This window comes from Vanrija albida (genome assembly GCF_041260175.1).
Source record: "Vanrija albida strain AlHP1 chromosome Unknown contig_1, whole genome shotgun sequence".
NCBI lineage: Eukaryota > Fungi > Basidiomycota > Tremellomycetes > Trichosporonales > Trichosporonaceae > Vanrija > Vanrija albida.
In genome coordinates, this window is record NW_027191420.1 from 2,183,811 (window position 1) to 2,210,388 (window position 26,578).

Here is a 26,578-nt window from a genome sequence, read left to right on the forward strand (position 1 = left end):
CGTCGGGCAAGCAGCAGCCACGCACCTCGCCACGACGCGTTAATTGTGCCATTGGCTCGTCATAAACAAGCGACGAGCGCCATCCGAGGAGGGCGTTGTGGCGTCTCCGTCCCCCTGCCGCCACATTGCCCTGTTTGACGAGCGTCCACTCCACCCACACCAATCACCGGCGGCACAGCGAAGCGAATCGCGAACGAGGTGCATAACGGCGCCGTCGAGGCGTGTCACCACCATCATAACCACAGCAAAGAACCACCGCAGAGGCAGGGGAAGAGGAGAGACCGAATCAGATAGTATAGGGATTACGAAGTAGGGTTGACCTAGGGTCGGCCCAAGGGGGTTGGGCTGAGCGTCCGCTCAGGCGCCGAGGACGTGCTCGCGCCTCATGCTCGCCTCACAGCTTAAAGGGCGATCCAGCCGGCGATGCCCGCGGCGACGGCGAGGCCGGCGGGGGCGAGCAGCTGCTCGGCGCCGCTCGAGGGCTTGGCCGAGGCCGAGGCCGAAGCAGTGCCGCTGGCGGCCGACGACGAGGCGCCCGACGCACCCGACGAGCGCGAGACGCTGGCAGAGCCGGAGGCGGAGCCAGAGGCCGAGGCAGAGGCAGAGGCCGACGTCGCCGAGACGGACGCGGTCGAGTTGCCAGTGGCCGAGGGGCCGGTCGAGGCCGACGAGGTCTGGTTGACAATGGCGGCCTGGTCGGGGGTCCAGGTGCCGTTGGCGCCGCGGATGCTGTTGGCGTTAGTCCTAAACTTGGACGCGGCTGCTATTCTGGCGCCATTTCCCATTCCCAAACACCTGGCCCAACGCCGGCCCAACTCACGTGAAGCGGCCCGAGAACGACTGGTAAGGAAGGGTGCCGTTGCGGAGCGAGTTGGAGGTCACGCGGACAAAGTAGTACTGGCCGTCGACACCGATCGAGGGGTCAATGGTGGCCGTGACGGTCTGAGCCTTGGAGACGTCGACGTCCTCGCCGAGGTTCTGGACGACCTGCTGCGTGTTGTGCGAGCCAATGGCAATGTCGATCGACGAGGGGCCAATCTCGGCGAGCTTGGCGCCGGCGCCGTCGTCGTTCCAGGCGACGTTGATGGTCTCGCCGGCCTGGACAATGGTCGACGCGGTGGGGTTGGTGATGTAGACGCCGGCGCGGGCGGTCGAGGCGAGCGCGACGAGGGCGGTGAAGAGGGCGGTGGTGGCGACCATTGTGGGTTGAAAGTTGTTAACGAGTGTGGGTGTTGTAGAGAGCGTGGGGGGAGACAGGCAAGGAGAAGATGTATAATGGAGAAAGAGCAAGAGACGGTTGGGCGTGGGATGGATGAAAAGGGCGCGAGACGAGACGAGGCCAAGCGCGGCGTGAATGCAGTGTGCGCGCCAAGCGGAACAGATGGGGGGGGACGGGTGGGACGGAGGGGGGACGAGGGACGAGGGACTGAGCAAAACGCCTCGTGCAGGAGTGAGCTCGTTTGACCGGCGACGACTGGCTGCATCCACTCTGTCAATGGTGTGTGATCGCGAGCAGCGCGGACCACACTGCATACAGTGTGTCAACAGGACAGGGCCCCGGGGTTGCACGCGGCACGCGGCGCGCGACGCGAGTGAGCCAGGGGCAAGAGAAGAAGAGATCCGTGCAGAGAGGTACCCGGCGTCAGTCAAGAGGGAGGGAGGGAGGCGGCAGTGCGTCGAGCGGCGGCTGCGGGACTCTTGCCAAACAGGGGTAAACAAGTCAGACGCGCCTCGACGCCCGCGCCCGTTTAATCACAACAAACCTACCGGCTCAGGGAAACGGCAAAGGGCCACGGCCCACGGACCCTCTGCCAAGGCGATTCTGAAAATTGCTCCCGTCGACGCGCACTGACGCTGACGCCATGGACGCGCAACTGAAACACACATGGCGAGTGGACGGCCACGTGGAGGGGAGAGCGATAATTACCTAATCCCTTAACCATTTGTTTTTCTTTTTTCTTTTTTTAATGCCGTGGGACCCTTACCATTTGTTTTTCGTTTTTTCTTTTTTTAATGTCGTGGCACCCTCACCTTCGGCCGGGTTAGGCGGTCGGGATCGAGTCGAGCGGGTGTCAGATCGGCCGTCGTTTTCTGGCTGGCGGGGTGGCCTGCCTGGGCCGGAGAGATGAGGCGCCAGCCAGCCAGCCAGCCAGCCAGCAAGAGTCGAGCCGAAAGTCAACTCGAGTACAAGTTGTAGATTCCAAGTCGTCAGTCAACCCACCACACCACCAAAATGTCGCTTGCAAGCCTCAGGCAGCAGGCCCGTCCCCTTGCGCGTGCGCTCAGCACCTCGGCCACGGCGCACGCCGGCAACAAGCCCAAGCCGATCGACGACAGCACGAGCGCGCTCAACTGTGAGTGAGATGGAGGGAGGCGGAGGGGTGGGTGGTGGCAGGCTTCTTGCGAGCGCCGCGAGCATAGGGGCGGGGGGGGGGGGGGGTGGTGGGCGACGCTCTGCTTGCGCAGCTGAGCTAGCGAGCGGGCGAAACCCACCTCCCGAGCGCAGCGACAGCGGAGGAAGACGAGAAAGGCTGGGTCGACGAGGTTGGGCGGGTGGTGAGCGCGATGGGGAGGTCGGCGGATGGCGACGGGCTGAGGGCAGCGAGCGTATCAGCCACGCTCGCTGCACGATACCGCTGCCTGCCCAGCCGTAGTTGCTCACCCGATCAATCCCACCGGCTCGCTACTGCCCCCCGCCCTGCCCCCCCGCCCGTGCGATGCGATCGGCGCGGGGCCGCAAAGCTCGAGTCGACTCGACTCGGGCGTGCTCACTTGCTCCTCACACCACCCTCACCGCACCCCACGCAGCGACTAACATGCCCAGACAAGATGCATCGCCCGTCTGCGCGCCTGCCGCACCTCGCGACCGCCGTCCCCCGTGCCCCAAGCGCCGAGGACGCCGTCACCAACATCCTGTACAACACGCCCCCGCCCAGCACCGAGCCCTTCAAGCGCCACCTCCTCAACTGTCTCGTCCAGAACGAGCCTGGTGTCCTGTCGCGCGTGTCGGGTATCCTCGCCGGCCGTGGCTTCAACATTGGTACGTCTTGTTGCTTTGGCGAGCGCTGACGCCAGACTCGCTCGTCGTGTGCCAGACCGAGATCCGCGACCTCTCGCGCATGTCGATCGTCCTCAAGGGCCAGGACGCCGTCATCGAGCAGGCGCGCCGCCAGCTCGAGGACCTCGTCCCCGTCTGGGCCGTGCTCGACTACACCAACACGTCTGTGATTGAGCGCGAGCTGCTCCTCGCCAAGATCTCGATCCTCGGCCCCGAGTTTGCCCAGCAGCAGCTCACGCCCGGCGCCGTGGCGTCCGACCCGATCGACCAGCTCCAGCAGCGCGAGGAGGCCCTCGCGCGCCAGTTTGAGCACTCTGGCGAGCGCGACGCTTCGCTCCCCGAGGGCGTCAAGCAGGCGCCAGAGCTCTACCCCTCAAGGCGCCGCGCCGGTGCCTCGCCCTCCGAGCTCCTCATTGCCAAGAACCTGCACCTCGCGGCCATCAGGACGCTCGCAGACCAGTTTGGCGGCCGCGTCGTCGACGTTGCCGAGTCGAGCGTCACGATCGAGCTCACGGCCAAGTCGTCGCGCGTCGAGGCCTTCCTCGGCCTCGTCAGCCCATTCGGCGTCCTCGAGGCCGCCCGCTCAGGAACCATGCTCCTGCCCCGTACCCCCGTCGCCAGGTGGACCGAGGAGGACGAGGTCTCGGCCCCTGCCGAGTCGCTCGACGCGTCTCTCCTCCCCCCCGGATAAGCAATCAAAACCAAAACATAGGGCTGTGTTGTGTGCATATGCAATAGTGGATAGTGTGGGTGGGCCTGGGAGTAGGCCAGTGATGGTGCCTGTGTGCTGAGCTCGGCGCGTCGAGTCTGACGTGAGACGCGGACGCGGACGCGCGGACGTGCACTGGTGCCGTGTGCCCGACTCTGCTCAAACACTTGAACACTGGCACGAGGCTGCATGTTTGGTCTACTAGATTCTAGGCATGGCCACTACGGTACCCACGGCTGCACGGCTGCACGGCTGCACGACTACGGCACGACGCTCGCCGCGAGGGGGTACACTTTTTCGTACACTGAGAAGACGATGCCGCCGCTCATCTGCCGGTCAGTCACCACCAGCAACTTGGCAACTCACCACGAGGCGGCCGAGACGCGGCACGGTCCCCTTCCAGAACTTGAGGATGCCCTCCTCTGTCGCGATGCGGTACGCACAGTGCAGGGCGTTGCGGTACTCCTTCTTGGCCTCGAGGCTCTGCATGCGCGTCTTGACGACGCTGGGGTCAGCTGGGCTCCGGGGAGCACACTCACTCGAACGGCATGGTCGTGTACACGGTGATGACGCCGGCGGTCGAGCCGATACCGAACGTCGCCCAGCCGGGCAGCGCCTGCCCGGGCGGCAGGTTGCCCTGTGCGAGCTGCTTGAGCGTCGAGTAGGACGAGAAGCGGACGGCCGAGTTGGCACCCTGGCGCAGCATCTGGGGGTGTCAGGTGGCTCGCAAGGTCTTGTAATCCAGCCGTCCAGATACCCACGACTGGCCCGACGCCGCGGTACAGGCCGCCGACGCCCTCCTGGGCGACAATCTTGCGCACGCCGTCGATGAGCCCGTTGAACTGGGGCTGGGCGCGCTTCGAGTCCTCGATCATCTTTGTCCTGCGCCGTCAGCGGCGCCACCACCGGCACCCACTTGATCGTCTCGGACGGCGTCACGGCGATGACCGCCTCCATCATGCCTGCGCCGAGGCCGGCGAGCATGGAGCGGGGCGCGGTGAGGTTTCCCTGTGGGTTGGGTCAGCTGGCGGCCCGTGCGGTTCTGTCAAACCCACCTGGTCATCCTTGAGGATGCTCTTGAACTGGTCGTACGTCGTGAAGCGGACGCCGGCCTTGAGCGCGTTGCCGATGACGACGGCCGTGACGCCGGCGTACAGGCCGCGCACGCCGCGCTCTCGCAGCGTGTCAGTCAGGATGCCGTACGGCGTGAGTTTCTGCCCGTTAGCACTGCTCCCAACACCGCGCACCTTGCCGCTTGGCGAGCCGAACTGGAGCTGCGTCTTGAGCGACTCGAGCGGGTACGTGATGAAGGCTTCGACGCCGCCGGCCGTCGCGCCGGCGAGGAGCGAGGCGACGGGCTTCTCCTTCTCCTTTCCCTTTGGCGACATGGTGGGCGTGCGGTGGGTGTGAGAGTGGTGCTCGTTGCGTCGATGTGCTCGCGCGAGCAAGATGGAGGTGATGGCGACTCGACTTTTGGAGTCCCTGGTGGCGCGGGGGATGGGCAGGGCACGCAAGGTAGCCGGGGAGGACCGGTGAAGCAAGCGACTATGGCGACGCCACGTGGGGGTGCCGGCGGGAGCAGATCAAGTCCAAGGCCGTCTGCAACAACAATGTGTGACGCAACTTCACTCAACGCTCCCCACACACCATGACAGACCTCATAGGCCTCACAAAAGCGCTCGAGTCGGGCCGCACGCTCCTAGGCGAGGGGTGGAAGACGGTTGAGTCGTTTGACGACATCGACGACGAGGAGTACGAGGAGGACGAGGAGGTGGGTGCCTTCCCCCGGCGCCAGCTAAGCCCAGGAATACGTCGTCATGGACCTCGGCACCGCGATGGACGGCAGAACGCTGCAGACCGAGGCGGCGTACCAGCTGATCGGGATGGACACGTCGATGCCGTTCCTCAAGGTCGGCGAGCACGTCTTTCAGGGCAAGGTGACGGGGCTCATCGGCGACGAGGTGCTCTTCGACGTCGTCCGAGGTGGGTGGCGGGTGCGACGCGAGCTGACGGTAGCCGGGGAGGACGCCCAGACGGTCCACTACAACCCGGTACATACGACGCGCAAGCGCATAGAGTTTCGCGGCATCACGCTGGCCCCGCGCCCGACGTACCGCGCGCCGGCGCCGCCGCCTCCAGAGCCAGCCGAGCCAGTGCCGACGCCGGCGCCCGAGCCCGAGCCGATGGACGTGGACGACGATGAGCCTCTTGCCTCCGTCAAGCCCGAGGAAGTGGCCCAGCCGTCCCCCAGCCGCAGAGGGCGGGGCAAGCCGCGGCGCGGGCGGCCGATGAACGTGGCTGCGCGCGCAGCGATCGAGGTGCGCACGCTCGCCGACATTGCCGACATCCACTTCGCCGGCGGGCTGGGCGAGACGCGGTGTGAGTGGTGTGTTTTGGGCGCCGCTGACGCCAGTGACGATCGCGCGCGACGCGACAAAGGAGCTCATCGACGCCGTGTCCGAGGCGCGCGGGAACAAGCCGTACGCGCACGGCATGCGCCTGAGCCGCGCGCAGGAGGAGCGCCTGATCGCGCGCCGCCCGGGCGTCGGCGCCGGGTCGAGGGGCGGCCGGGGCGCGGCGGTCGGCCGCGTCGGCGCGCCGCTTGGCCGGCGCCGGGTGAAGGGCGCCGGCGTGGACAGCTCGGGCGCTGGCATGGGCGACGACTTTATCGGCGGGGCTGGGGAGGGCGAGGATGGCGGCTTTTATGACGACGACGACGAGGGCGAGTACGAGGACGAGGAGGGAGCGGGTGACGAGGGAGCGGGCGACGAGACAGCCCGCGACGAGCCCGCGACGCCGGCCCAAGCCACGCCCAACCCGTAGCATAGCAACACACCTGTACTACCACCACCATCATTGCCCCCACCCACCATGTCAAACCAGTGTGCATTACATTACCACGTACTACGTGAGGCGTACAGAGCTAGCTACTACCCGGAATATACACAATGTCCTCAGCGGTTGTGTCTTGCCGACCAAGTCGGCAGTTTTCGTTTTCTTTCATTTCACCACCACACTAGCTCCACAGAGGATAGTCGGCCGGCACGTCGAGCGCGTTCCACGACTGGCCCAGCCCGCCCTCCTCGTCCATGAGGAACGAGAAGATGTCAAAGGTCGTGGCCGGGTCAACGACCGTGCCGTCCGCAGCCACGCCGTTGGTGGCAGGATTAGGGGTCGTGGCACCACCAGCCCCGTTGGCCGTGGGCGTGGCGTTGCCCAGGATACCGTTGATAGTCAACTCGTTCAGCGCGTTCGAGTTGGGCACGGTCGAGCCAAGGGCCACGGCCTGTGCCGTGGTCTGGCCGCCAGGCCAGGACGGGCCGCCGTTCGAGTTCGCAGCAGCACCAGACGCGACCTGCGCAGCGATGCCGTACGGCCCGAAGCTGTGGAACGCCGCCGGGGGCAGCGACTGCGGCAGGCCAGGTGACGTAGCCGACGGCTCGCCATTCTTCGCCCCGTTGTCTGCGCACAGCTTCTTGCAGTTCTTGCTCTTCGGCCCGTTCGTGTACTCGCTTGCCTTGTTGTGGCTCGACATGGGGTTGAGGAACAGGTTGTCGAGGAGGGTGAGCTCGTAAGGAAGGGTCGTGGGCGGGAGCGGCGCCGGGAAGGCCGCGTCGCTCGGCAGTGGGTCATCGCGCGACGACGAGATGGGAGCCCCACGGAAGCGACCACCGGGCGACAGGCGGCCAGGCACCTCGTGGCGAGGAGGGCTCATCTTCGACAGCTGCTGGAAGAGCGACTGCGACACGCTGCGCATCGTGTCGTGACAGGCACTGGCCGATGGGACGCGGGCTGCGAGGTTAGCAAGAGTACACAAGACAAAGCACACAAGCACTCACGAGCAAGAGACTCGAGGACAGCCAGACACGACTCGATGTCCATCATCGCCTCGTCCAACGTCGGCACGCCGGCTCCGCCACCAAGGCTGTAGAGGTTGGAGAAGGCGTAGAGGAAGGAGAGACCGGCCATGAACGAGAAGTGGCTCGTCATCCACAGCCAGCTGATTCTGTTGTTGAGCTGCATGCGGCGGTAGATGCGGATGATGTAGCTCGAGCTGGCGAGCACAGTCGCGAGCGCCGAGCGGCCCGGCTTGGGGTTGCCGCGCGACGGTCTGAAGAGAAGCAAACACGAGTTGTGGAATGAGATGGCGTAACCCTCGGACGACACCGTTCCGCGGGGCTCGGGCGAGCGTGCGAGCCAGTCCTTGAGGCGCTCAAACATGTCGTCAAACCACTCGGGCTTGGGCTTGGGCATTCCGTTGACGCCATACGTGTTGTTGAGAATCTCCGACTGGAGCTGCCTGAGCTTGACCGTGTGGGCAAACACCGCCTTGTACGGGCAGGCCTCGCCAGTGAGGGGGCCGTACGATCCTGCATGGATGTCGACGTCGTGCTGCAGCGCAGGCATGGGGACGTGAACAAAGCCATCGGGAATTCCTGGCGGTCTGCCGAGCGACTGGGACAACAGGCGGTCCATCTTGTACGTGATCCAGAACAGACGGCGGCGCATGTCAATCTCGAGATTGTCGAGCTTTTCGGCTTGCGCATTGTTCGAGTTGTGGAAGCCAAGATCGACACAGGTGCGGGTGGCGAGTCCGACGAGGAACCAGATGGACCCCTTGTCGGGGTTAAGGAGCGAGTACCAGACAAGCAACAAGATAGCTTGCAGGCCAATGTAGCTCTGAGCCTCGAACACGGCGTCGAGGTGTTTCAATGCTTCGGCGTGGAATGCCTCGGAGCACGCCCGCAGCTCATCTGGAGGGTCGACGAAGCGCGAGCTGGCCATTGTACTCAGCGCGAGGACCATCATGACGACAAAAACGTCGCTCTCGTCGACGTCAGTTCCCTCCCGCATGCGCTGGAGCTGCTTTCCAAGAGTCGGGATGTGGATGATAGGGGCCGTCACGCCGACAAAGTCGACATATGCCGCCACCAATCGCTCGACCGCAGGCTGTGGGGGGAGGGGCGGTACATGGAATGCCCTTCTCAGCCGCGACTTTGCGGAAGACACGGACGGCGCAGGGCCGCCAGTCACTGACGACACGGACGGAGGGCCGCGCGTGTGAGGAACATTGGTGGGGAGGGAGGGATGAGCCGAACGCGGGGTGAGTGTCGTCTCCGGGGAAGGGTTGTACTCGTCGCGGTCGTGTTCGCCAATGGCTGGTGAATCCTTGCCGAACGATCCACGGTCGCTAGGAGACTCGCCCGCGCGCACGGAGCCCGAGACGCTTGGCGGGCCGTTGGTGCTGGTAGAGTTGAGGAGCGTCGCACCCGTGATGGCATGACCGGTACGCAGAGCGGCGTCCTGGACCATGCGGGTGAGCGACGTCGCGGCCGCTCCCGTGCTCGCAGTGATCGGGTTGGAACGCAACGAGCCGCCTGGCACAATAGGTGACCCGTGGGGCGGTGAGTCGTGGCCGCCGCGCGGAGTCTGGGGGAAGCCATACTCTGACCGGCTGCGGGCATTGATAGACGGCGACGAGTCCCAAGGCGAACGCATGGGAGGCTCGCCGTCGGGCCCCTGGAGGGCGGGGTCGATGGCCAAACCGCCATTGAGCAATGCAAACGATGCGACGGCCTGCGAAGCGTTGGATGCAATGTCGCGCTTTGTTTTCCCGACGGGGTCCTGGGACGTCGACGAGAGGGCGGCCACCTGGGCTCTCAGCTGGGCAACCTCCTGCTCGAGCTGATGCAAGTAGCTGCGGGTTGTGAGCATTCATCGCCTAGGCGACAATGGCGACGACGCTACTCACTTTCGCGACACATTCGTCTTGCTAATCGCATCAAAGCCGATGCACTCGACCTTTGCACGCTCGCATGCCGAGCAGGCGGGGAGCTTGCCGTCGCATTTTTGCTTTCGCGAGCGACAGCGGGTACATGAAGAGATTGCGCGGGCGACCTTGTACTGGGGCTGGTCGGGGACCGAGGCGGCAGCCGACGGCGAGCCCCGAGAGACGCTACTGTTGCTTCGAACGGGCGGGGCGGGTTGAGTGAAGGAAGAGGGGAGATTTGATGTGGGGGGGTAGGGCGAGTAGTGGGATGCGTCCGACGTCTTGCGTTCTGTTGGGACCTTCATTGTTGTAGAGTTGTAGGAGGGGGGTGACTTGATCGGATCAGTGACCGATGGAGAAGTCCCAAAGTTGGGCGGCGGCAACGAGATGGAGATGGCCGTGGGTCGGTCGTTTTGGCGGCGGCGAGGCGGCACGTTGAGGGAAGGTGGGCGGGCGGGCGGTGGGCGGCGGAAGCGGCTGCGGCTGGGCTGCCGGGTGGGGACGCTACTACCTGTTACGACTCGTAATGGCGGATGAGGCCGATGCCGAGTGGGGGGGAACGAAGTTCAAGGTTTCGGGTCGCCTGGGCCTTTTACTTTTGTGCTTCAAAGTCACACTCGTCGTTGTCAAACACGCAAGAGCCTTCGCTGCGTGGGAGAGAGAAAAGTCGCAGTGATGGGGGGCGTTATCTTGGACCGAGCGAGAGCACGTCGACTGCCCTGCAGCCAAGCAAGGACGACGGCAGCGGCGGTCGTCGTGGTGGTGGGCCGGCGTTGGTTGCTATTTGGCAGACGGCAGACTGATTTGACTCGTTGCTTGCGTTCCCCCCCCCCCTGCAGGAGCACCGAGAGAGCATGCAAGCTGCCAAACAAGCACGCACGCAAAGCACGCACACTTGCACATCGGTCGGCCCATCGTTCGGCACGCACGCCTGGCCTGCATGCAGGGAGGCAGGGGAGAGAAGGCAGGGAACCCGAGCCGCGCCGCCGGTGCGCCTCCAGACGAGCCACCCCTCCACCCACCGGCCTCATCCGTCCAGTTAGTCAGAAAGGCACGCGATCTACCCTGAGATCTGGGCATATAGGCGCCTAAAAGCCACCCACGCCTATCACACTCGGTTGACTCACCTCACGTGGGTTTGGGACGCGTCGCGTCCACGACCAAAAGCAACAAATGACGGCGACCTTTGGCCACTGACTCTGTTTGTCAACACGTCAACCAACCCTCTACAAAACACCACAACAGCCATGAGTGCGTGGCCGCGGCGACACAGCTGACAGCAGGCAACGGTAACCCATACTACGGCGGCGGTGGTGGCGGCGGCGGCTTTGTGGCCGGCGGCTCGCCGTACGGCAGCCAGGAGTCGCCGGGCGGAAGGAAGGTGTGTGGGCTAGTGGGTCCGGGTGACCAAGCTGACGCTCGACAGAGCCGCCCGAACCAGACGCTCCGCCCTGTGACTATCAAGCAGATCATCGACGCGTCTCAGGCCCACCCCGACTCGGATTTCCAGATTGACGGCGTCGACGTTCAGGCGGTGAGTGGAGCCGGTTGGAGTGGTGGCGGGCGGCAAACTTCTTGCGAGTACAGCGAGCATTGGGATGCTCGGGCGGGCGGGCGAATAACGCTCAGAGGCAGTGAATGGCAGAGCTGCACGATGGGTGTTGTCCGCCTCGGCTCCCATTTGGACAACCATTGTCTTCCTCCACCTCGCGTCCGCGAACCTCCCCTTCCCCCTTGCCGCCGCCGCTGCTGGAAAGCGCCGTCAGCGACACCGTCCGCACCAAGCTGCACATGCTCACACCCGCAGGTCCAATTTGTCGGCTCAGTGCACAACCAGTCGGCGACGGCTACCAACGTCTCGTACGAGATCGGCGACGGCACTGGCTATATCGACGTCAGGCAATGGCTGGATAGCGCCGACGACGAGGCCGGCAAGACGTCTGGCATCGAGCAGGACAAGTACGTCGTCATCACCGGCACGATCAAGGTGTTTGGCGGCAAGAGGCACGTGTCGGCGCAGCACATTCGCCCCGTCACCAAGCACGACGAGGTCTACCACCACCTCCTCAAGGCGCTCTACGTCAGCCAGAGCTTCCGCAACCCCAATGGTGTAAGTGTGGTGGGGTGTTTGTATGGTGAGGCGTGGGGCTGACATGTTTCTCTCCTCTGCGCTGCCCGTGCCCTCTTACTTGATCACCTCGCCTCGCTCCAACCGTCCACCTCACAGGCCACGGGCAACGCTGGTGCCGCCGGTGCGGGAGCCAACCACAGCGACTACGCGGCCGCTGCCCCTGCGGCGACATCTGCCAACGACTGGGCCCACCTCCCGCCCCTGCATCGCAAGGTCATGGAGATTGTGTCGGCCGAGGAGCACGAGGACGGCATGCACGTCTCGCTCGTGTCGAGGCGATGCGGCACTGCCAACGGCGAGGAGGTCATGTGAGTATGATGTGGCGCGCTGCATGCGGCTACCCGGCTGTCGATCAATCTTGGCTGACGTATGCAGGGATGCCATTGAGAGCCTCATGTCTGATGGCATGGTGTTCTCCACGATTGACGACCTTGTGAGTGGATGATGTGGGGGATGATGCTGACAGTGTAAGCACATCAAGGCCGCCGCCTAGACGACTGTTGCTGGCGAGAGAGCGCCGCGATTACGAGACATCCGACTCGACTCTGTATCATGTACGTATGCAAGTGAAGTGATGGGAGAGGTATTGTGCGGTTGGGGGGCTGTCGTGGAGGCGGCCTTGCGGCAGATGTGGATTCTTTGTGATGGGCAGGGTTGAGTGATGGTGGTGGTGGTGGCCTTGGGGGCGACGGTCAGGTACGACCTGCTGGACCCTTTGACCTGGCTTTTGATGGTGGAAGGTGAGACCCTGAATTGTGATTAGAGGCGCCGTGGCAGAGCCAAAGTCGAAATGTTCAGTTTGTTTCCAGGGACGCGGCTGCGGGGAATGGGCGGTACGGCGGTGCGATGCGGGCGGACTGGGCGAGCGGCGAGGTGGGCGCTGGGTACGCTGGGTGCACGACGCGCGCGTGCATTGCCTTTGGACTTTCAGGGTGAATGGAACGCCTCTTGGACGCCTCGGACGCCTTTACAATACGCCACTCAAGAGGATCCTGGCAAGAAAGCAACCAACCTCACTCTCTTCCAACTCGTCCTTGCTCGCTCGCTTGCACTCTCTCTCACTCACTGGCAAGCCAGCGTCCAGCCTCCAGCCACCACCACCACCGCCGACGCCGCCGCGAGGAGCACAAGGTACCCACCACACTAGCTCGGCTTTGTTCGTTTTCGACCCGCCCAGCCCAGCCGGCCCTCTGGCCACCCACCCACCAACAGCACCGCTCATCACACATCTTGCTCTTGCCCACTCGACAATTTCTCGCTCGACACTACACCACACACCATGAGGGGAGAACACTGCATCGCCGGCGCCTCGGTCCTGTCCTTTATCGCAATGGTGCTCGTCGCCTTTGCCAACATTGGGCAGATCTCGAGCGGCGCGCTCGTAAACAACATTTACATGGTCGAGCTCAACCTCAAGGCGTGAGTGCACGTGCGATGGGGAGGGAGGCAGGGGGCAGCTCGACAGCGGCGGTGGCAACGGCGGTGACGACGGCGACACCGACACAGCCGCCGTGTTGTCGCTCGCCAGCTCGGCCCCGGAGGCACGCGGGATGGCAACGGGAGTTCTTGGCACGGCATCGCCTCTGAATCCACGCCGTGTACGCCGGCCTCTACTGCCCGCTGCTTCCCCTCCCCGTCGTCCACACCGCGTGCATGCACTAACATGCACCAGCTTCGGCAACGGTCTCAAGGGCGCCATCAACAAGGACCCGGTGGGCCTGTACTCGAACGCCCTCACGCCCATGGGCGAGTCCAAGGGCCTGAGCCAGTACTACCGCTACGGCCTGTACAGTGAGTCGCGGGGAGTCGCCGCCGCCGCAGAGCACTGACACGGCGCAGAGTCGTGCGGCTACAACAACGTCAACGCCGGCCGCTGCAATGCCACCATCTTTGGCTACCCCTTCGAGCCCGTGTCGCAGATGGTCGCCGACATCCCCGCGACCGGCGCGGCGGGTAACCTCAAGGACCAGGCGGTTGCGTCGATCGGCAAGGACGCCGTGTCGTTCAAGGACAACTCGTGGAACCACGCGCTGTCGCGGGCTGGCTCGCTCCTGATCTTTGTGAGTGTGGCGTCGGCGTCGCTGCGAGGAGAGGCTGGGGTCGGACTGACACCCACGCGCAGGTCGGCTCGTGCCTCACGGCGCTCGCCTTCATCTTTGGCCTGATCAAGCACCGCCTGTCATTCTTCGCGGCCGCGCTGTGCGCGACCATCTCGGCCTTCTTCTTGATGATCGGCGCGGCCATCTGGACTTCGGTCATTGCCAAGGACTCGGGCATCCTCAAGAAGGTCAAGGTGACCAACGGCCAGCCGCTGGGCATCCAGGTGAACGCTGGGCCGTCACTTTGTGAGTGCGCGGGTGTTTCTGCGCTGACCGGCAGACCTGACCTGGGTCGCGTTCGCGTGTATCGCCCTGTCCGTGTTCCCGTACGTCATCTCGTGCTGCACGTACAGGAAGTAAAAGGGCCAAGGGCCGTCCGGCCACGGGCCACGGGCAGAGACTGCAGGGGCTTGCGTACACACGCCTCCAGACTGTCTCTGCCCACACTTGCACACCTAGACTCTGGGCGGCGTAGGACATGCCCCCCGCCATCTCTTTTCTCATTCTCGTCTTGCCGTTAGAACCAGTCCGTAGAAGCATTGGGCCATGTTGATTGATGTATGGTGGACCGGCGTTGAGCTTGGAGGGCGGGAGCAAATGGCGACGCGTCGCGTCTTGATTTCATGACATGATTTCGCGGCGCGGCGGCGACGCACGACTGCACACAACACCATGCTGCCAGACGACTATATCACGGTACGGTTCCCGGAGCAGCAAGACGAGGAGAGCTACCAGCTGCTCGAGCTGCCGGCCGAGATCCTCGCGCAGGTGGAGGGCGGCGCCGTGGTCCCGTACGTGCTCCCCCAAGCCGCCGCTAACGCCCAGCCTGACAATAAAGGGCCGCCCGGCGGACGACAGCGTCCTCTGCACCGCGGACAAGACGTACACTCTGCGCAGCGTGACCATCTCCAACTCGCTGGTCGTGCTGCGCTCCGCGGCGGCGGACAGGACACTGGCGATACGCGACATCTGCCACGAGGTGCTCGAGTGCGTGCCCAGCGCGGGGCGGGTCGAGCGGCTCGGCACGGTGCTGAGGGCGAGCGCGTGGGGCGGGCTGGGGAGCGAGGCGGGCGACGGGGGGGCAGGGCGCAAGCGCAAGCGCGACGAGGCGAAGCGGTACACGCGCGCGCAGCTCGAGAGCATTGTGCAGGCGAGCGACGCCGAGCTGGCGGCAGCCCTTAAAGAGGCAAACGTCGTCGAGGTAGACGGGCACATGCTCCTCCTCCCCCCCGCGCACTTGGCCCCGCTCCTCACCGCGCTCCTGGCCATCGTCGGGGCGTACGGCACGGTCTCGGGCGACGCGGCGAGCATGCGCGCCGACGAGGCCGTCCAGCAGCTGGGGGAGCACGACGTCGCGCCGGGGCTCGCGCGCGCCGTGCTGGGGCTGTTCGGGGCCGTCGAGGGCGGCGAGTGGGCGGTCGACGTCGGCGCGGCGGTGCGCGAGCTCGGGCGTGGGCTGCTCGTCGGGCTGGGGGTGAGTCGGGTAGCGAGGGCCGCGCTGACAGCAGGACACAAAACGCGCAGAAGACGAGTTCCTGGCCGAGTGGCGCGCGGCCGCCGGCGAGAGCTTCGAATCCGCCGTCGCCCTCCCCCTCCTCGCGGGCGACTACCTCCTCTCCGACGCGCCGCCGAGCGCGTTCGCCGCGCCGGGAAAGCTCGTGTCATACTTCCCCCGCGCGGCCCTCCCGCCCGACGCGGCGACCCGCTTCGCAGACCTCTTCCTCACGCGCCAGGCTTGGCGGCCGGACGAGATGACCCCGTTCCTCCGCGGCCTGTTTCCTGCTGGCGATACCAAGGCCCGGGACAAGATCGTGGCAAAGTTTGTGAGGGCTGTCAAGGGGCGCGACGGGGTGTGGTGGCACCCGCGGAGGAGTGGGTAGGGGCTGGGGGCGAGTCGCATTACTACTGTACATACATCGGTCCATGTACCATACTCTGTTTGTGTGTGCGTGCGTGGCCGCCGCGTGAGTGTCTAGTCCGGTACGCTACGCCGGCGGCGGCGCCGCCTCGCTGTCCGCAGTGACGTGCCCGTCCGCCGGCCGCGAAGTGTACAGCGCTGCGCGTCAGCCCTGCCCTCCCCACCCCTAACCCACGCAGCGCGTCCTCGTTCCGCCTGCGCTCCTCCCACGCGGCGCGTTCAGCCTCGATGCGCTTCCACACGGCGTGGGCCACGCCGTCGCCGACCACGAGCTTGGCCGTGATGGCGCCCCCGCGGCCGGGGTGCGGGAGGCCAGGCTGCGCCACCGCCGGATCCGGCACGAACGACACGAGCAGGTGGTTGGCGCTGAAGAGGGGCACGGCGAACTCGTTGCTCTTGATCGTCGCCTGGGGTCAGCGCCGCGGCGAGGCCAACTCACGAAGGGCACGTCGAGGCTGCTGAGCGTCGGCGCGCGCGGGTAGCTCATGCGCATCTGGCTCTCGCTGGCCGGTGTCTGGGCGATCACCACGAACTGGGGAGGTCAGCGGGGCAAAGGGGGAAGGCAAGCCCACCCGCTCGCTCGTGATCCAGATCAGGCCGCCCGCCGCCTCGACGCGCTTCGGCCCCTCGAGGCTCGCGGGCACGCGCACCTCGAGCTCGACGGCGTACCCCGGCGTCAGGAGCGTCTCACCGCGCCGCAGCGCAAACGACTGCTTGCCGTGCTCTTCCGTGTTGACCGACATGGTGTGGGGGTGGAGTGCAAGAGTCGTGTGGATGCTTGGGTGGCGACTTGTGTACCAGCGAACGAGGGAAGGTGGTCGCCACGTGTTCCCCGTGGGGTAAGCATGACGTGTGATTTTCGGCTCGGCGGTGGTTGGGCAGGTGTGGGCAGGCTGTAAGTGCGCGGCGCGGCTCAGTGCTCACTCGACGCCGCCGTCGCCGCTGCTGCTCTGCTCACTCGCTCGCGATCGACCCGGTCGCACTACCACCCTCGTCACCTCTACTCATTCCTTTATCCCTCCTCTCACATCATCATCTACTCCGCCCAACCCCCACCCCAGCCCCACACCCACACCCGCGCCATCACGCACACCTCCACCCCACCAACCACCACCCATGCCCCGCGTCACCGATGCCGCGGTGAAGCGTGAGGAAGGCGAGCGCGGCGCCGTGCCGACCGGCGCGAGCCCGCGCGCGAATGGCAACGGGCACGCGCATGCAAACGGCTCGGCGATCGAGGTCGACGCCGACGACGCCGAGGAAGGCGCCCCAGCCGACCCGCCCAACCTCCTCGCCGAGGCAAAGCGCCGCCACGACGCCGACCTCGAGAAGCACGCGTACGAGCCCCCACGGCCAGAGCGCGTCCAGGACGAGTGAGTTGCGCGACGGCGCCGCGCACGCGGGCCCGCGTCACGCCCGCTCGCTGCATGCACAGCACGCTCACACACCCCCAGCTGGCAGGTCGCATACACATGGGCGTTTATCGTAAAGTTCAACCTGCGTGACAAGATTCGCAGACTCGAGTGTCTGGACGAGTGAGTCGGCCTGGTGCCGGAACAAGGGTCGTCGGCTGGGCTGGTCGGTCTGGTCGGAATGGTGGACCACGCCGCCGCCGTCGCGCCTGCCCCGTTGGGTGCCCGCTGCCTGGGCCAAAGTGCCACACTCCCGCCGTGCCCCAGTTTCCGCGCCTTGGCTGACGCTGACACGCCCAGCTTTGAACGCTGCCTCACTGAGCCCGTGGCCAACCGACCCGACGACGTCCTCGAGGGCGTGCTTGTCCGCTTCCTCGCGAATCTCAAGCCCGGTCTCCGCAACCTCGAGTATGTACAGCCGCGAATGTGGCGCTGACCCCCAGCTGCACCAATATTCAATCTCATCTCTCAAACTACATCTCAGACATGCTCCTCAACTCGTCAGAGTTCACCGTCTGGGACAGGCCCTGGCCGCCAAACGAGGAGGCGCGTGGAGGGTGCTGCAATCCGTCCGAGGAGCGCCTGGAGCTGGGCCGTTTGCGGTACCCGGGCGAGGATCCCAAGGAGCGCGTCCTCCGCAACCCCCTCAAGCAGATTGAGGCGCGCGGCGGCGGCCTGTTTGAGCTCGACTGGCACGAGCGTGCGAGGCTGCTGCGCCAGCTTGTCGACTGGCAGCGTGAGTGCCAAGTCGCCGGCGACGCTGACCCCAGTGACCCACTCGGACGCCATCCGGGCCATCATCAAGGAGCATGAGCCGACGAGCAAGCGCAGTGGCGAACTCGACGCGGCTATCAAGACCGAGCCAATCGGCCTTGACCGTGGGAAGAGCCGAATCTGGAGCCTGGATTGTAAGTACTCGGGTCAGTACACCCCTGACCACGGCAGCATCGGTGCGTCTGTACAAGTCTGGCAACCCGTTCAAGCGCCCCTGCCCGTTCGTCGCCATCACCACGACACGCGCCGAGCTGCAGGCGCAGCAGGAAGTATACGCCGCGCATGGCGAGTCCAAGCCTGAAAAGCCGGCGGGCACGGGACCAAAGGGCAAGTTGAGACCCCCAGAGTTGCTGGCGTTCCGCCGGCAAGTCAAGGGCGTCGAAGACGAGGCAAAGCTTGCAAAGTGGCTCGCCGAAGACTTGGTCCCCCGCGCCGAGAAGGAGGAGCAGCGCGTGCAGCGTGCACGTTCGCGTATCGTTTCGACACTGCGCGCGATGCAGCAGGCCGAGCTGCGAAGCACGCGGACGCGCAGGTCGACAAAGAAGGTCGACTACACGTACGACAGCGTCGATGTGAGTTGGGCAGTGTTTTCGCCTTGCTGACAGCGCAGGAGGAGGACGAGGCTCCCAGACGAGGTGGCCGTAGAGGCGCCGGCGAGGCGAGCTTTGGAGGGTACGAGCCATCAAAGGCGCGGCCAGTTATCCCGGGTGAGCGCCGTTCGGCGCGCGTCAGTCGGCGGGCCGAGGCGGACGAAGACGAGTACGATGACACTGGCGAGGGCGAGGGGAGCGGGAGCGTGTCGGCGCCTCCAAGCCCGCCGCCTGCACCACAGCCCATGGTCGTCGAGGTTGTCCCTCCACCTGGCGCCAAGAAGGTTAAGGGATACACGTGGGTGGAGGAGGTTGTCCCAGTGGCCGAGGGGGGCACGCCGGCGGCCAATGGCTCGAGCTCTGGAGTCAGCGGGGCGTCGGACGCGATCGAGGTCGACGACGAGTAGGCTCGTAGCCCGTCCGTGCCGCGACGAGTAAAACTTGTGTCCGACACGAGGTAGCTTGTAGACGACACTTGTGTGGCGCCATGCATTTCAATGCGATATCCAACTCCTCTCTTCTTGTCAGTCTGCCAGACGGATTACAATGGCCGGGTGTCATGGCCGAATGTCAAGTCCTGCATGCGTACTACTCTCGGTGCGTTGATTAATGTGCTGGGTGGGTGAGCGGGAGTTGTAGGGGTAGGGACGTCAAACTCACCCTCGGGGGTCTGGGAAGGGCGCCGGGGTTAGCAGCAGCGCGGGGCGGGGCGGGGCCGGAGTGGTCGTGGCCACAGTACACACCTTGACAACGTACTCGATCGCTGGGGGTCAGCTCTGCTTCGCTCGCGTTCACCCACCCTGGTCGACCGTGTTGATGGCGTCGGCCTCGGCGTCGGGGATCTCGATGGCAAACTCCTCCTCGATGGCCATGACGACCTCGACGGCGTCCAGCGAGTCGAGTCCGAGGTCGGACGTGAAGGTGGCGGTGGGGGTGAGCTGGGGCGTGAGTGGTGTGGTGCAGGACGGGGCGGGAGGGGAGGGGAGGCGCGATAAACCGCTGGGCCGCCGTTGCCGCCGGGCAGCGGCGGGCCAGCGACGACGGCTCGGCCAGGCCTTTTTACTCCTCCCCATCCCCTCGGCGCAGCCTCGCCAGCGCCTGCGGCGCGACTCGGCCCGGGACAACGCACCTTGCCAGCGTCGACCTTCTCAAACGACTTGAGGACGTCGAGCACGCGGCTCGTAATGTCCTCCTTGGTGAGGGCGGCGGCCGAGTAGGCGCGGAAGGCGGGGACCGCGGCGGGGCGGGCGAGCGCGGCGGCGCGGGCGCGGGCGGGGGTGGCGGCGGCACGGAGGGCGAGGCGGAACATTGTGTTGGTCTGCGAGTAGTCTGCTGGCTAGCGAGAAGGAGATGGAGCTGAGGGCTTGCTTGGTTGCAGTTCGCAGGATGCCGAACCAGCGACTCTGCAGTGGTCATCGGGCGTAGCAGCGGCACGGGGTTAAGTCTGACGCCGGGGTGTGGCACTTGGCCGGCGGGGGCGGGGGCAGGCCGCAGGGGCGGTGTGCATGCTTGGTGGGTGGGGGCATGCAGAGGTGGTAGGTATGCATGGCGTGGGGTGTCGGTGTGGGTGGGTTGGATGCATAGGGGTGGGTGGGGTGGGGGGTGGGGGTGACTAGGAGAGCAGTGGCAGGCGGTGGATCGGCGCGACGGCGGGGTAGCGCCGGGCAGCCTGGCTGGGCGGTCTCCGCGTCGCTGGGGCAGAGTAGGGCCGAGACGAGTATGAGGTGCTGCAGTGCCCACGAGCCGGTAGGCCGTGGCCATGCCCGTGGGCATGAGGCGCGCGGAGCGGGCGGTAGACGGGCGGTGAGCCGGTGGCCCTGCCATGCCCCATGACCGACTGTACGGCTTCATAGCGGACCCCGAACGCGCTGTGATGTACTGTTTGTATCGTCTGGGTGTGAGGGGATGGGGAGATGGCCGGGGGTCGGTGTGGCGGGCGGGCGTGCCACCGCTGAGAGACACGCTCCGCCCCATCCCAGCGGAGCCCGAAGCACACGTGCATCACTGGGATGCATTCGCGAATACTCGGGCGACTCTCAGCTGACAGTGCGTCGTCCTGGACGCCAGACGGGGTGGCTGCTTGAGGCGGTTGAGGAGGACGGCCACCGTGGCACGGAGATATCTCGCCCCATGGTCACCTGCATGCATCGCTGAGCCTGTCCCGCAGTGCAGACAAGCACCTATGCCCCACCACACCCCATGCATAGCCGTCCACTGCCTACGGCACGCACGGCACGCACCCACACACCATCACCAGCAGCCACACACAACCCCACCCACCGCCTCCACCAATTTACTCCCGCCCTCCCCCTCACGGACATTGTCGGTTCGTCAAAAGTCGGTCAGTCGACCACTTCAACCCGCTAGCAACAACACCGACGCCGACGCCGACGCGACACCGACGCAATGAAGCACGGCATCAAGTTCCGCAAGCTGCAGAGGACGCCGAGCCACCGCGCCGCGCTGCTGCGGTGAGTGCGGCGCCGCGCCTCCCACCACCACCACGTCCGCTAACTTTTCAGAAACCTCGTCTCGGCCCTCCTCCACCACGAGGTCATCAAGACCACCGTGCCCAAGGCCAAGGAGGCCGCGCGCCAGGCCGAGAAGGTTAGTGTGGGCCGTGTGCGCGCTGACTCCAGATCATCTCGCTCGGAAAGCGCGGCACCGACCCCGCCAAGCGGTCCGCCCAGGCCTTCCTCTTCGTGAGTTGCCGTCGTGGTCCTGTCTGACGCCCAGCCCGGGCACCACAACACGCCTGTCTCGCCCGAGAAGCAGCAGGTCCCGCCTACCCGCGCGCCAGGCTACGACCTCGAGACTTCCGACCCCGAGGCGTTTGAGGCGAGCACTTCCCTGCTGCCCAAGCTCTTCGGCACCCTGGCAGAGCGGTACGCCGACCGCCCGGGAGGATACACGCGCATCACAAAGTTTGGGCGCCGGCCGGGAGACTATGCGCCGGTCGCGCTTGTGAGCCTCGTCGACGGCCCGCGCGACCTCAAGTTTGAGCTCACGGCCCGCGCCGCCGCCCGCGAGAGCGCCGTCCTCGCCAACCGCAAGGGCCGCGACGCGCTCCCCGAGGGCTTTGACACGAGCGGCCTGCGCGACCGCACCGCTCAGTCGGTCAACAAGGTGCTCCGGTACCGCGGTGAGGAGGGCAAGAAGGAGTTTGCAAAGCTCGCCAAGGAGTTTTCCGTGAGTCTGCGTGGGTGGGAGGAGCGGCGGCTGGCTGCTGGACCTCGCGCATCTCGGTCCGCAATGGCGCTGACGCCCCGTATAGGATAGGCTCATGGTCGAGTCCGAGGCCGTTGGACACCGCCGCCCGGGCAAGGAGACCGAGTTCCACTTCAACAAGGCTTCGTGAGTAGCTACGTTTGGCGGTTTGGCCTTTGGCTGTGCTGCAGCGCCTCCCGTGCCCACCCCGCTGACACACCGCAGCACGACAGCACCACTGACAGGCCGTCGCGTGCTCGCTGGAGAGCGCTACCCCGGCATGTCGGTCGGCAACACGGGTCTGGGCCTGGCGCGCGGCGCCCTCGGACGGCGCTCGGGCAAGCGCAACACTGCGCCCTTGTTTGTTTCTGAGCGACCGGGCGACAAGGCGCCGGTGGCCGAGGTTGACTAGACGTGATCATGTATGCATTGTTGGCACTGGTGTGGGGGGTGTGGTGTGGGGGGTGTGGGTCGGGATGTGCGGCAGCTGCATGCGGCAGCGGCACGCGGTTCAAGGCGGAGGTTTTCGTCAGGGCGCGCGCGCGGGTGGTTGTCGACGGACGGCCTTTGTTGACTGCTGTTGCCGATCAGCGCGGTCGACCACCTGACTCGTCGACGCGGTACCTCACTTGGCACACCCCACATCCCCACCCGACTCACTCATGACCCCCTTGTGACCACACTCTCCATGGTGATGCGTACTGGCCCCCTCTCGCGCGCCGCGCGCTCGGCGCGAGCATCGGGCTCATCGACACCAGCACGGCGGCTACACGACTTTGTGCGCGGCACGACCATGGACGGAAGTGAGTGGGGTGTCGGTGTCGGGGCACCAGCGGCTGACCCACAGGCATCTACAAGGTGCCGCTCAGCTCGCCCAAGATTGTCGGCGTGTACAGCTCGCGCGGGCAGCGCGCGTGCGTGTTCTCGGGCGCTGGAGCTAGCGCGCTGACCCACGCAGGTACCAGGAGGACGCGACGTCGGTGCACGCACTCGAGATCGCCGTCGCAGAGCTGCAGGCCTCGCTGCCGAGCAAGGCGGGCAAGTGGGACCCGGCAAAGGCGGGCGGCGAGGCGCTGGCCAAGCAGGTCGGCTTCTTTGGCATCTTTGACGGGTGAGTGGGGTGGGCGGTGGCATTGGAGGGTGGCTGACAATGCAGGCATGGCGGCCGCTCCGTATCGAGCTTCCTGCACTCGCGCCTGGCTGAGATCATCGAGACCTGCACCCCCGCCGATATCCCCGCCGTCGTCGAGGAGACGGTCGAGCTCGGCGGCTACTTTCGCCGTTGGCGCGGCGGCGCGCTGCAGCGGTATACCAAGTGGGCCATGTCTGAGCCCGTTGCGGCGAGCGAGCCGATGACGCTGGAGGAGCGGTTGACGCTTGCGTTTTTGAAAGTGCGTGGAGCAGCTACGGACGGCGCTGACCCTAGGCGGATCAGATGCTGCGCAAGGAGATTGAAGGCGGCGCCGAGCACACGGGCTCGACCGCGTCCGTCGTGTTGCTGCACTCGCTCGACGAGCCCGCACAGCCGCACTGGGCCGCTAAGAAGATCCACCTCACCGTGGCGCAGGTGGGCGACACGCGCGTGCTGCTGTGCAACAAGAAGACGGGCGAGGCAAAGGCGCTCACCGACCGCCACCACGCCGAGAGCCGCATCGAGGCCGACCGGCTGCGACGCATGGGCACGGACAGATTGATCTCGGACAGCTTTGGCGAGACGCGCTGGATGGGCGCGATTGAGAACACGAGAGGGTGGGTGGGCGGGACGAGGGCGAGCAGCGGTGGAGGAGGAGGAGCTGACGCCCCTCAGCTTTGGCGACTTTGAGTACAAGGCGTCCGGAGTCACGGTCGAGCCTGAAGTACGCACGTCGATCATCGACGGTGAGTGTGCTGATTACTCCACCTGTCCTGTCCAGCACTCACACCCACCCACAGGCGCGGAAAACTGCTACCTCATCTTCGTTACCGACGGCCTGACGTCGCTGCTCTCCGACCAAGAGCTCGTCGACCTCGCCCGCCGATCAATAGACCCCACACGCGCAGCCAAGACGATTGTGCACTTTGGCGAGGACCTTGCCGCGCAGGACAACTGCACGTGCATTGTCGTGCCGCTTGCCGGGTGGGGCGAGGTGGGCGGCGAGGACTCGACGGCCGCGCGCCGCGAGTACCGCCGCCAACAGGCCGACATGCTCAGCACAAGGATGCAGCGCATGTAGCTGTACGATTAGATCTCATATCTGTTTCCCAAGCATTGATATGCATGTAGGTTGGGTGGAGGGGTGGATGGTGCGTCCTGCTGCGCTGCCACGGCGCCACTCGGCCGGCTGGTCGCTGGATCAGGTCCCGTGCCATCTGCGCTGCGCTGGTGCCACCAAACGTCACTGCTCCTCGTCACGAACGGCGACCGACAACAGCGTCGACAACCATCTCACTCACTGCATCACTCGACCCCACCCACACAATGGACGAGGAAGAGTCCTTTGCGCGCCTCCTCTCGGCGTCTACGCCAGCGCCCCGGCCAACGCTGTTCAGCAACTCATCGACCGAGGCCGACCCCTGGGCGAACCCGTTCAACGACTCTGGCCCGTCCTGGGGCCCTCCAGTGGCGGCGGCGCGCGAGCCCGAGCCCGAGCCAGAGCAGGAAGAGTACGCCGGGTTCGGGGGCTTTGGTGCGACCGTGCCCGACCCGCCGTCGGTCATCGCCGCGCGCGAGCGCGAGGAGCTCGCCCACGCCCACTCCCACCCAGCCAGCAAGCCCTCGTCGCCGCAGCACAGCACCGACCCGTACGCGCCGAGCGGGTTCGTGTCCCCCCCGCGCACGTCGCCGTCGGCGGCGCTCGGGCGCTCGGCCGCCCGCTCGCCCCCGACCTCGCCCTCCAAGCCCGCCTCGCAGCAGCAGCACGCGCGCGCGCTCCCCGCCGGCCTGATTGACGAGGAGCTCCTCGCTGAGAGCGACCCGCAGGCGAGCCTCAAGCGCGCGTTCGTCGCCTCGGCCGCCACTGCCCCCTCTGCCGCCGTCCCGCCCACGCCAGAGAAGAAGGGCACGTACGTCTTCCGCCCGAAGCCGGTCGACACGAAGCGCCGCCTGCCGACCGACCCGGCGGCGGTGCCGCTCCCGGACTCGGCCGTGCCCTCGCGCCCGGACACGCCGCACGACGGCGCTCCGGCGCCGGTGCATGCCAACGCGCCGACACCGGGCGACAGGGTGTCCGTGTCCCCTCTGGAGACGCCGGGTGCGGCCGACGACTACGGGTTCCAGAGCTTGGCGATTGGCGGCGCGACGAATGGCATCGCGGCGCGGATTGGCGGGCGCGGCTGGGGCGCGGTGGATGCTGATGAGGGGCCTCTGGCGGGCGGCAGCGACCCGTGGAATGAGGGAGGCGGCGGTTGGGAGGCGGAGCGGGAGGCCGAGCCAGAGCCCGAGCCGGCTGTGCCCTCGCCTACTGGCTCGGGCCCGTCGCGTGTCCAGGCGCGTGAGGGCTCGCTGCCTGGCTCGCCGCGCCGCTCAAAGCTGCTCAGCACGCCCGTGTTCCAGATCTCGGTGTCGAACCCAACAAAGGTCGGCGACCCCGTGCGCGGGCATGTGGTTTACACGGTCAACACGAAGACGACGTCGCCCCACTACCGGCGGGGCGAGTTCAGCGTCCTGCGCCGCTTCTCCGACTTCTTGTGGCTGTACGAGGCGCTGCTGGCCAACAACCCCGGCGTGTTTGTCCCCCCTGTGCCGGACAAGCATGTGTTTGGACGCTTCCAGGACCAGTTTATCGAGACGCGCCGCTCTGCCCTCCAGCGCTGCCTGACCAAGATCACGTCGCACCCCATCCTCCAGCTCGACCCCGATCTCCGCCTGTTCCTCGAGTCGGACAGCTTTGCCCTGGATATCAAGAACCGCGGCAAGGCGCCAACCGACACGCCCCCAAACACGGGCGTGCTCGCGAGCTGGACCGGGCCGCGGTACGTCGAGCAGGACGACTGGTTCGACCAGAAGAAGCTGTACCTCGACCACCTCGAGACGCAGCTCAAGGGCGTGTCCAAGTCGCTCGATGTCGCGAGCAAGGCCCGCCTCGAGCTCGCGCACACGGTCGGCGAGTTTTCCGACGCCTCGCAGGCGCTCGCAGAGTCGGACCTCGGCGCGGCCATGTGCGCTGCGCTCGGTCGTCTGGCGGATCTGACAAAGAAGGAACGCACCTTTGGCGAGGAGCAGGCGACCTCGGACGTCGCCCAGCTGCTCAACCTGGCCGACGAGTATGTGCGCTTCATTGGCAGCGTGCGGCTCTCGTTTGCGTCGCGCGTGCGCGCGTACCACACGGCGCAGGCCGCAGACAAGGAGGTGCAGCGGGTGCGGCAGGCGCGCGACAAGGCGCGGCAGCAGGGCAAGCTGGCGGATCGTGCCGCTGCATCGCTGGCCGAGCTGGGCGAGGTGAGTGCGGTGGGCGGGGGGTCGGGGACTGCGCTGACTCGCCAGGCCGAGCGCCGCTCGCGCGACGCGGCTGCCGACTTTGAGGCCCAGTCCAAGCTCGTCAAGGCCGAGTTTGCGCGCTTCGAGCGCGAGCGCGTCGACGAGTTCCGCAAGACGCTCACGATCCACCTCGACGGGCAGATTGCGCGCCAGCGCGAGCTCGTGACCGCGTGGGAGGAGTACCACGCCATGCTGCTCAAGATGGTGCAGCGTGCGCAGGCGCAGCAGCAGGCGCAGGCGGCGGCGGCGGCGCAGGCGGTGTAGGAGCGAGGGTGAGAGGGGTAGCAGGGGGTAGTGAGCTTTCGGAGGCATGGGATTCGGAGCGGTTGTGTCGCTAGAGTATGCAGTAATGACATTGTGCGTTGCGCGGCCGCATCGGCCACACCTGGGCTACTTTTCTCGGTCCTCGGCCACCCAGCGGCGCCTGGCAGCTCCTGACGTGAGCAGCGTACTC

At 66.1% G+C, this 26,578-nt stretch overlaps 14 protein-coding genes across 14 annotated transcripts; 9 read left to right on the forward strand and 5 right to left on the reverse strand.

Annotated features, from left to right (window-relative positions):
- Positions 1-401: 401 nt before the first annotated feature.
- On the reverse strand, positions 402-1,200 carry Q8F55_000894 (uncharacterized protein; the record flags this gene model as incomplete). The annotated part of the gene is made up of 2 exons (XM_069349545.1): positions 402-729; positions 821-1,200. The coding sequence occupies 2 exons, from the start codon at positions 1,198-1,200 to the stop codon at positions 402-404; spliced, it is 708 nt and encodes a 235-aa protein (XP_069213089.1).
- Positions 1,201-2,233: 1,033 nt separating this feature from the next.
- Positions 2,234-3,749, forward strand: ILV6 (acetolactate synthase, regulatory subunit; the record flags this gene model as incomplete). The annotated part of the gene is made up of 3 exons (XM_069349546.1): positions 2,234-2,354; positions 2,825-3,040; positions 3,076-3,749. 3 exons carry the CDS (start codon positions 2,234-2,236, stop codon positions 3,747-3,749), a joined length of 1,011 nt encoding a protein of 336 aa, XP_069213090.1.
- A 278-nt stretch (positions 3,750-4,027) lies between these two features.
- On the reverse strand, positions 4,028-5,155 carry Q8F55_000896 (uncharacterized protein; the record flags this gene model as incomplete). Its single annotated transcript, XM_069349547.1, has 6 exons — positions 4,028-4,096; positions 4,134-4,272; positions 4,307-4,473; positions 4,529-4,649; positions 4,684-4,775; positions 4,823-5,155. The coding sequence occupies 6 exons, from the start codon at positions 5,153-5,155 to the stop codon at positions 4,028-4,030; spliced, it is 921 nt and encodes a 306-aa protein (XP_069213091.1).
- Positions 5,156-5,415: 260 nt separating this feature from the next.
- Q8F55_000897 (uncharacterized protein) lies at positions 5,416-6,590 on the forward strand (the record flags this gene model as incomplete). Its single annotated transcript, XM_069349548.1, has 4 exons — positions 5,416-5,538; positions 5,573-5,750; positions 5,784-6,146; positions 6,181-6,590. The coding sequence occupies 4 exons, from the start codon at positions 5,416-5,418 to the stop codon at positions 6,588-6,590; spliced, it is 1,074 nt and encodes a 357-aa protein (XP_069213092.1).
- A 193-nt stretch (positions 6,591-6,783) lies between these two features.
- Positions 6,784-9,842, reverse strand: Q8F55_000898 (uncharacterized protein; the record flags this gene model as incomplete). The annotated part of the gene is made up of 3 exons (XM_069349549.1): positions 6,784-7,559; positions 7,607-9,465; positions 9,520-9,842. 3 exons carry the CDS (start codon positions 9,840-9,842, stop codon positions 6,784-6,786), a joined length of 2,958 nt encoding a protein of 985 aa, XP_069213093.1.
- Positions 9,843-10,784: 942 nt separating this feature from the next.
- ssb2 (Replication factor A protein 2) lies at positions 10,785-12,161 on the forward strand (the record flags this gene model as incomplete). The annotated part of the gene is made up of 7 exons (XM_069349550.1): positions 10,785-10,788; positions 10,821-10,918; positions 10,964-11,071; positions 11,345-11,647; positions 11,765-11,976; positions 12,044-12,101; positions 12,141-12,161. 7 exons carry the CDS (start codon positions 10,785-10,787, stop codon positions 12,159-12,161), a joined length of 804 nt encoding a protein of 267 aa, XP_069213094.1.
- Positions 12,162-12,947: 786 nt separating this feature from the next.
- Positions 12,948-14,127, forward strand: Q8F55_000900 (uncharacterized protein; the record flags this gene model as incomplete). Its single annotated transcript, XM_069349551.1, has 5 exons — positions 12,948-13,087; positions 13,341-13,459; positions 13,508-13,728; positions 13,791-14,013; positions 14,048-14,127. 5 exons carry the CDS (start codon positions 12,948-12,950, stop codon positions 14,125-14,127), a joined length of 783 nt encoding a protein of 260 aa, XP_069213095.1.
- Positions 14,128-14,439: 312 nt separating this feature from the next.
- Positions 14,440-15,647, forward strand: DCC1 (Ctf8p and Ctf18p associating protein; the record flags this gene model as incomplete). Its single annotated transcript, XM_069349552.1, has 3 exons — positions 14,440-14,558; positions 14,593-15,241; positions 15,276-15,647. The coding sequence occupies 3 exons, from the start codon at positions 14,440-14,442 to the stop codon at positions 15,645-15,647; spliced, it is 1,140 nt and encodes a 379-aa protein (XP_069213096.1).
- A 105-nt stretch (positions 15,648-15,752) lies between these two features.
- Positions 15,753-16,428, reverse strand: Q8F55_000902 (uncharacterized protein; the record flags this gene model as incomplete). Its single annotated transcript, XM_069349553.1, has 4 exons — positions 15,753-15,823; positions 15,861-16,092; positions 16,125-16,217; positions 16,258-16,428. The coding sequence occupies 4 exons, from the start codon at positions 16,426-16,428 to the stop codon at positions 15,753-15,755; spliced, it is 567 nt and encodes a 188-aa protein (XP_069213097.1).
- Positions 16,429-16,801: 373 nt separating this feature from the next.
- Q8F55_000903 (uncharacterized protein) lies at positions 16,802-18,868 on the forward strand (the record flags this gene model as incomplete). The annotated part of the gene is made up of 7 exons (XM_069349554.1): positions 16,802-17,058; positions 17,140-17,220; positions 17,398-17,505; positions 17,541-17,833; positions 17,868-18,005; positions 18,043-18,443; positions 18,482-18,868. The coding sequence occupies 7 exons, from the start codon at positions 16,802-16,804 to the stop codon at positions 18,866-18,868; spliced, it is 1,665 nt and encodes a 554-aa protein (XP_069213098.1).
- A 134-nt stretch (positions 18,869-19,002) lies between these two features.
- ACP2 (mitochondrial acyl carrier protein) lies at positions 19,003-19,770 on the reverse strand (the record flags this gene model as incomplete). The annotated part of the gene is made up of 4 exons (XM_069349555.1): positions 19,003-19,075; positions 19,218-19,224; positions 19,261-19,399; positions 19,591-19,770. 4 exons carry the CDS (start codon positions 19,768-19,770, stop codon positions 19,003-19,005), a joined length of 399 nt encoding a protein of 132 aa, XP_069213099.1.
- A 1,097-nt stretch (positions 19,771-20,867) lies between these two features.
- Positions 20,868-22,080, forward strand: mrpl8 (mitochondrial 54S ribosomal protein bL17m; the record flags this gene model as incomplete). The annotated part of the gene is made up of 5 exons (XM_069349556.1): positions 20,868-20,932; positions 20,984-21,068; positions 21,198-21,650; positions 21,736-21,815; positions 21,894-22,080. The coding sequence occupies 5 exons, from the start codon at positions 20,868-20,870 to the stop codon at positions 22,078-22,080; spliced, it is 870 nt and encodes a 289-aa protein (XP_069213100.1).
- Positions 22,081-22,356: 276 nt separating this feature from the next.
- Positions 22,357-23,881, forward strand: PTC6 (Protein phosphatase 2C 6; the record flags this gene model as incomplete). Its single annotated transcript, XM_069349557.1, has 7 exons — positions 22,357-22,471; positions 22,516-22,582; positions 22,627-22,779; positions 22,825-23,059; positions 23,095-23,417; positions 23,476-23,546; positions 23,601-23,881. 7 exons carry the CDS (start codon positions 22,357-22,359, stop codon positions 23,879-23,881), a joined length of 1,245 nt encoding a protein of 414 aa, XP_069213101.1.
- A 245-nt stretch (positions 23,882-24,126) lies between these two features.
- On the forward strand, positions 24,127-26,388 carry vps5 (Vacuolar protein sorting-associated protein vps5; the record flags this gene model as incomplete). Its single annotated transcript, XM_069349558.1, has 2 exons — positions 24,127-26,085; positions 26,131-26,388. 2 exons carry the CDS (start codon positions 24,127-24,129, stop codon positions 26,386-26,388), a joined length of 2,217 nt encoding a protein of 738 aa, XP_069213102.1.
- Positions 26,389-26,578: the final 190 nt, after the last annotated feature.